Source organism: Euleptes europaea, chromosome 7, assembly GCF_029931775.1.
Source record: "Euleptes europaea isolate rEulEur1 chromosome 7, rEulEur1.hap1, whole genome shotgun sequence".
NCBI classification, from domain to species: Eukaryota; Metazoa; Chordata; class Lepidosauria; order Squamata; family Sphaerodactylidae; genus Euleptes; species Euleptes europaea.
In genome coordinates, this window is record NC_079318.1 from 68,681,661 (window position 1) to 68,688,978 (window position 7,318).

Here is a 7,318-nt window from a genome sequence, read left to right on the forward strand (position 1 = left end):
ATGTACAGCAAGACCACTAAGAAACACCAAATTATCCACTGATCAAGCCATGAAACTAAAGAATAAATCAGTGCTACAATGTCCAGAAACTATGCACACTGTGCAGCTTAAAAGTTGTCAAAAATAAATGGACCAGCGGACTCCCTATTTAAATTCCCAAAGTGGAATTTTTACAATGTCTCAATTGAACTGACATAGTGTAAAAATTTAAACCATACCTGACAAATTTTTTCCCAGATCTCATCACAGCCAGCTTTTTCTTGAAAACTTAGGGCAAGGTCATAATTCTCTGCTTCTGACCAAACAATCAACGTGTCCTATTTCAAAATGAAAGACTTGACTCATTATTTGATTTCAAGCATACAATGGTAGCAGATAATTAGGTTTGTGTCCAACAAAGCAGCTTCTATTGTAATTTGTATGATTTCAACATGACCAAATAGGCTGCTTCTAAAAAGCTGCGAGAAGAAGAGTTGGTTTTTATATGCCGACTTTTTCTACCACTTAAGGGAGACTCAAACTGGCTTACAATCACCTTCCCTTCCCCTCCCCACAACAGACACCCTGCGAGGTAGGCAAGACTGAGAGAGCTCTAACAGAGCTGTGACTTGCCCAAGGTCACCCAGCTGGCTTCGTGAGCAGGAGTGGGGAAACAAATGCAGTTCACCAGATTAGCCTCGATTAGCCTCCGCCACTCATGTGGAGGAGTGGGGAATCAAACCCGGTTCTCTAGATCAGAGTCCACCGCTCCAAACCACCGCTCTTAACCACCACACCATGCTGGCTCTGCCAAGGAGTAGTTCTTAACATGCCCTTTCATTCATGATTAGCCATATAAGTTATTCATTAGCAACATTAATTCACCAATGTATTGTCTTTTCACAGGGACACTAAATGGACAACAATACAGTCTTGAAAGTGCATTTTATATCTATTTCACATATTTTATATTTGTAATCTGCAATGTTAAAATGCAATATAAGTTTTTAAAATGAAGAGATAAAATTGAAGACTGTTAATTAAAACATTTTCAGAATCAGTCAATTAGAAGATCAGAAATGGCTTAAGTTTTCTTACAAAATTTCCATTATAGTCTTATCTTGTCCTTTCTCCAAGGAGCTATAGGAATTTACATGGCCTTCCATATCTCCATTTTATCTTTACAGTAATCCAGGACTAATATTGCCACCTGCCTGGATAAAAAATGTCCAGTCCCTTTAATAGAAACATAGCGGGATGTTATCTACTAAGTTATATTATTTACATCCAAGGCTTTGAACCACCCATTTCTATACACTGCCCATTTCTATACTAAAGGGACAGGGCGTTTTTCACCAGGGCTTTTGGCAACCTTAGTAGGAACTTGCCCAAGGTCATCCAGTAAGTTTCATGGCTGAATAGTGATTTGAACTTAAGTCTCTACAACACCTGAACAAGAACACCACAATGATTCTCTTTTGATTGTGAGTTTATGTATAAAAGATCACAAGCATGGCTATTTAATACTAGACGAAGCATGTACAAGAGCAAAATGCTTGCTCATCCAACTATTCTATCAGATTCACACAGGAGGTCATCAATGTACCCATTTTACATAAATGGAATTGAAAAAAGCAATTCCCTAACCCAGAGGTGGTTACTTACCATGTCTGTTAACACCAAAAGGTACCTGTGAGCCCCACATACGTTGTTTTACATTGCAATCCTAAGCAAAGTTACACCCTTCTAAGCCCACTGACTTCAATAAACCCAGAAGGGTATAATTCTGCTTAGGACTTGTTAGGCTTTTTGGAGGAAACAGAGAATATAAATTTAATAAATAAGCCCAGCCACTGAGGAGCAAGCCTGATTCTACTTGCATAGATCAATGCCTGGTCACATGACTAAAGTGTGATGGAGCGCTGGGAATATATAAGCTGTGAGGTTGGTAGGTAGTTAACCCAGAATAGCTCTGCTTTTTCTTTCTTCTTTTGGAATGCTTCGGCTTTTTCAAAGGTAAAGAGCAAATGCTGTTATATATACTGCTAACATTGTAATTGCATCATGTAAAATGGTATCTAATAGGCAGTTGTCAGAATTCTAATGACAAAATTAGACACAGTGAAAAAGAGGGGCAGCAGCTCCTTACTGCAGTAAAAATAACCTGTAAGTTTATTACATAGAACTAATTATTCCTGTACACTGTCAAAGTTCAAATATATAAGCTAATACAAAAAAAGGTAAAAAGTGAATTAAAACGGTGTAATTTGGGTTCATTCTCAAGCACTGCTACAATCTACTTTGGATTTAGTTACGTCAGCCCTGATCCTGTAATCAGTTCTTTACAAGACAGATTCCACTGTCAGCAAGGGTGCTAATAAAGTCAACCAAATTTCCCAAAAGCATATTCGCCTCCTACAGATCCAGCCACAAAACTGAAGCTCATAACTGTCCTTAAATTATGGTCTTGAGAAAATGCCTTGTGTAACAAACTCAAACAAATACGGCTTACAAATCTTTTTCTTCTATGCATTTTCTTCCCAATCGCCTGGTATTTCACATTCTAACACATATTACCAAACCTCTACCACCTTCCTGAATAAGAACAGCCCTTAATTTCCTGAGATTTGAACAGTGATCAGCTTGAGAGATACTTTCTTCTAGCCTTTACCCCTGAACTCTCCATTCCTAAGAACGTTGTTGGAATAAAGCCATTGTGACGGTGCCTCTTTCCATTAGAGAGAGGACTACTATTCTTATTCTAGGAATCCACTCTATCACAGTAGTTTCCATGAAGAGACAGAGCAAGAAATTATATAAAACAGAAGATCGCTGGGATACCCCTGTGTGTGTGTAAAGTGCCTTCAAGTCGCAGCCGACTTATGGCGACCCCTTTTTTGGGGTTTTCATGGCAAGAGGCTAACAGAGGTGGTGTGCCAGTGCCTTCCTCTGCACAGCAGCCCTGGTATTCCTTGGTGGTCTGCCATCCAAATACTAACCAGGGCTGACCCTGCTTTGCTTCTGAGATCTGACGAGATCAGGCTAGCCTGGGCCATCCTACACTTTGCTAAATTGAACTCACCATATATGGGAGAAGTATTCATAGCAGACAAATGTCAAATAAAATACAGCAGCATAAAGTTCATTAAATATATCCATAACCCTTAAATTTTTCTAGTGTCTCCTCTTTTTCTACCATTATTGCTTCTGAAGACTACAGTTGCACCCAAGCAATTAGGGTATTTCCTCTGTTTACAAAACAACATGGATACAAACAGTTTCTTGTACAGTCATGTGAATCAAAGAGTAAAGGTTTCCAGTTTGCATAGTAGCTGTTTATGTGAATGTGACCTTAAGACTGCCTTTGCAAATGACTTTGATGCAATGCCATCACAACGATAACATTTATCCTGTTCAAGCACCCAGGTAAGATGCCATAGAAACAAGTACATACAAATTGCCACAGTGAGAAAGCAATTGTGTACAATGTACAGATATTCACACCTGCACAACTTCTAATCTACCAACCTGGATAAACCATGTCAGCCAGATATTATGGACTACCAGATGTTTGACTCCCCTCTCCCTGCTAATTTTACAATCCCAGGCAGGAAGAACAAAAGGAGGAGCATTCAGTTGGAGGAACTTAAGTGGAAGAGACCTGCATTAAGTGAGAACCCAGAAACATAGCAATATACAAGACAGAACAGCAGTATTAAATTGTCAGTAAAAAGGCAGAACACACACTAATACTTTTAAAGTTAGAAAAAAGGTAGTACATGTCTGTGAATAAACTATTTTATCCCTTTACTTCAGAGTATCAACTCTTGAAAAGTACGCGCATATGAAACATGTTACTCATACTAACTTCTCAGCCTAGTGGTATGCAAAATGCAGATCTCAGCCCAATTAAATCCACTATGATGGAGAACTCCGTATCAGATCCAGTTTCAGACGCCTGAATATTAACAGCAAAAATGAATATGTACATGTAGTTTCTCTAAACTGCATACACATACCCTCCCTTGCTTTATATCAACATCAAATGGATTAATAAGAGCTTTAAAAGTGATTACTTGCTATGTGAAAAATCTTAAGAAGCCTAAAAATAAAACATGACTAGTTAATTTATTCAGTCACTGTAAAAAAATGCCAAGTTTCTGGTTCTTTGTTCAATAGTAACAAAACAGTATCATAGCAAAAAGTACATGCCTGCTGCTTTTGGTACGCAGTGTTTGGATTTATCTTCGATTCCAACAAAAGTGAACCTGAAAAGTTGACAAGAAATTCAGATTAGGAACCTGAGGAAACCTGCAATGTTTCTATTACCTTTAGAACACATTCAAAGTAATACCTGTTTTAGACAACCATATTATGTTATAAAAGAAGTTACACAATCAATCAATGAGCAAAGTTAGAGAGATCAAAACAAAATGTAAAAGAGCACTCACTTTCTTCTGCAACCCTATTCTTAAACATTACATTTGGGAGATGTTCAAAATAAAATAAGTACCAGATTTCTATCTCTGGTGATCAGTGTCATGTAAATTAATTTATCCATGCAAGAGCATTATATTTTTATCTTCTTGTAGTAGCTACTAACAAACCCTTGTGCTGTGGTACTTGCAGAACACTGAACTCTGAAAACCTACTCTGTATTACGTGTGTGTCTAAGCAGCACAATGTAACGAGGCAACCGCTCTCGAGTAATCTTTTCCAACCCTCACAAGGTTTATTTAGCACATTAACACCTGTTCGTCAGCAGTGTTGCCAATACATTTTCTTCTAAAAACAGCTTTCCTGCTCTTTAAAGGTAATTACATTACATAGTAAGATTTAAACCCTTGCTACACTTCAACAGAAAACCTTTTCAATTAATTCTCCAACCAAGAGAAAATAGCCCTTCCCATCAATAAAAGTATTTTCCTACTTTCTTTGACCATTAAGAGAGCACAAATATTGAAAACCTGAGGAAAATTTTAAAACAGTATATATATACACTTCATATACTAAACAAAACAGTGTGATTTTCTTATTCCTGTATCACTCAGCTCAAGGAGTAATCTGAAAAAAGACAGAAGTGGAGAGGTCTCATTCCTCACTGTGGGCAACAATTTCTTACATGAAAAAATGTACAGTGCAATCCTAAACAGAGTTATATGCTTGTAAGTCTGTTAAAGTCAATGTTCTTAGAAGACTGTAACTTTGTTTAGGATTGCACTGCTAGTTTGGTTCAGAACGTGGCTCATTACTCTTTTGCAGATGGGTCGCAAGGATATGAGAGAGGAAGAACAGGGCAAGCTATAAAGGATGACTTCAGGAGACTCCATAGCAAATTTAAGTTTGGAAAATATGGCCATGAATTACAACCTGTTGCTCAATAATGCTACAAATTTATAAATAATGAAAAAGCAAAATATAACCTTGTTCAGTGTTAACTGATGTAAGATTCCTGTGTATAATGGAGAGGAAAAGCAGCATGAAATTACTTTGTAAGTGGGTCTCACATAGTAAGTAGAAGTAGGTCTGACATCAAAAATCATTAATTTAATTCAAGAAAGCTAACAGATGCTGGGGAAAGCAACAAATTTTGGATTGACAGAACGATATATAAAATACGGGTTATATTTGCACTGTTTGTCTCCGCAGCACAAACTTTAGAAAAAACTTTGTAGAAGTGAAGGAATCAATAGGGAAATTCTCAAGTTAAATTCGTGTCTGGACAGGCTGAAATTGGAAAAGCTGGAAGCAAACTTCCTGGGGAAGAGAATAGCACAGCATTAGTGTTATAACAGGTCTCTAAAAAGCTACTCTCCCGATCACCTATGGTAAGTAAATAATGCTTTCGGGTGGCCAGATAAGGACGCTGACTGAAATTTGGTTCTTCCTCAGCCATCACCACGAATACAGGTAGCATGAGTGGACAGGTGGGCTAGAAACTTTTACAAATATTATTTGCAAGGAGAAAAATCATCTGAAGATCTCACAAAGCCACTTCAATTTGGGTACGAAAGAAAGGTACCACGTATAGGGTTGCTCGCTCTACCTTGGGGGAAGCTGTCTGCGAACCTCTAGGTTAAAGGGGACCACCAACCACTGGGGATCTACACCTTTTCTTAGGGTGGGACGAATGCACGTCTGCGTCCATGGAAGGGGTTATAAACGCATCCTTCAGGAAGCCTGTCTCCGAGCCCATCCGTTCAGGGGCGAGGCTGAGAGCGGGGGACCCGGGGCCCGGTTCTGCCTAGGAAGCCCCCACGGGCTCGGAGGCTACCCCCCCTCCCTTGCCGGTCTCCATTGTCCCAGCCAGCCAGCCACCCGGCAGCGGGTAGGCCTGCTCGGCCCCATCACCCCCCCTTCCCTTCCTCACCATCCGACTCGGCCCGGACGAGCAGCGACATCCCTTTGAGCCGTTCCACGTAAGTGGAGGAGACGTGCCCGGTGCCCCTGTCGTCCCATTGCCGCTCTTCGTTGAGCGTGTAGACCTTCACCCGCCGCCGGGTGTCCGACATGGTGGGGGCCCGGCCCGGCCGGGGGGGGGGAAGGGGCAGGGGGAGTCTCTCAGGAGGCCTTTAACACGCCGCTTTTCATGGCGCCCGGGCCCGCCGCCGCCTTCTTTCCTCTTCAACGGCACCACCAGCGACAGCGACTACCACCGCGGCGCGGCCGCCATCTTGCAGTCCGACTCCTGTCCCGTCCCTGCCTTTCTCTTCCTCTCAGAGTAGGGGAGGGAAGGGCGGGGGGGGGAGGCAGAAGGCCTGCACGGGCTCCACTAGCAGGGGCTACGGTGGCCGGAACGGAGCACGCGGAGGCGGCGAGTGCGCGAAGCGGCGAGGGAGGGGGCGAGGGAGGGAGAAGAGCGTGCGCCTGCGCGCTGGGTCTCCCCCGCCTCCGAGGGCGGGAAGGAAAGGTCCCCTTGTTCCGCGGAGCCCTGGTGGTTGCGCCACCGGTTTGTCCGCAGAGCCTTCGGAACCGGCTTACGGCACTAAAAACGTGCGGGGATTGGAGTCCGTTCGTTAAATGAAGCGCGTCCTCAGTTTCTTTCTCATACGCACAGAAATAGGTTGGGAGGGAAATATTATTCCGAAAACGAGGCAAGAAGGCTCGACAATGTAGCTGCTAGCTGTGTCCTATCACAGTACAGAGGTCAAAGGAGCGTCAGAACCAGTCCACGTGGGCGTGGCTCACCTCCAGCTAGCAAGGCATTGACAGCAGAGTACTGTACACCAGCAGCTAAAGGAGAACAATTACTTTCTGTAACGATAATTCACAGTGGGTAGCCGTGTTAGTCTGTGTGCAGTAGTAGAAAAAGAGCAAGAGTCCTGGGCTGAATAATGAC

At 42.1% G+C, this 7,318-nt stretch overlaps 1 protein-coding gene across 2 annotated transcripts in view; it reads right to left on the reverse strand.

Moving 5' to 3' along the window:
- The window catches only part of PPP4R3B (protein phosphatase 4 regulatory subunit 3B), a 37,069-nt gene extending 30,452 nt beyond the window's left edge, over positions 1-6,617 (reverse strand). Inside the window, exons 1-3 of one of the 2 annotated variants that reach the window (XM_056852583.1) lie at positions 6,350-6,617; positions 4,192-4,247; positions 219-317 (exon numbers count right to left, since the gene is read on the reverse strand). In XM_056852583.1, coding sequence (XP_056708561.1) covers positions 219-317; positions 4,192-4,247; positions 6,350-6,491 — 297 coding nt within the window. In that variant the 5' untranslated portion in view covers positions 6,492-6,617. The remainder of the gene's footprint in view (positions 1-218; positions 318-4,191; positions 4,248-6,349) is intronic. The other variant, XM_056852584.1, reaches the window with a different exon arrangement.
- Positions 6,618-7,318: the final 701 nt, after the last annotated feature.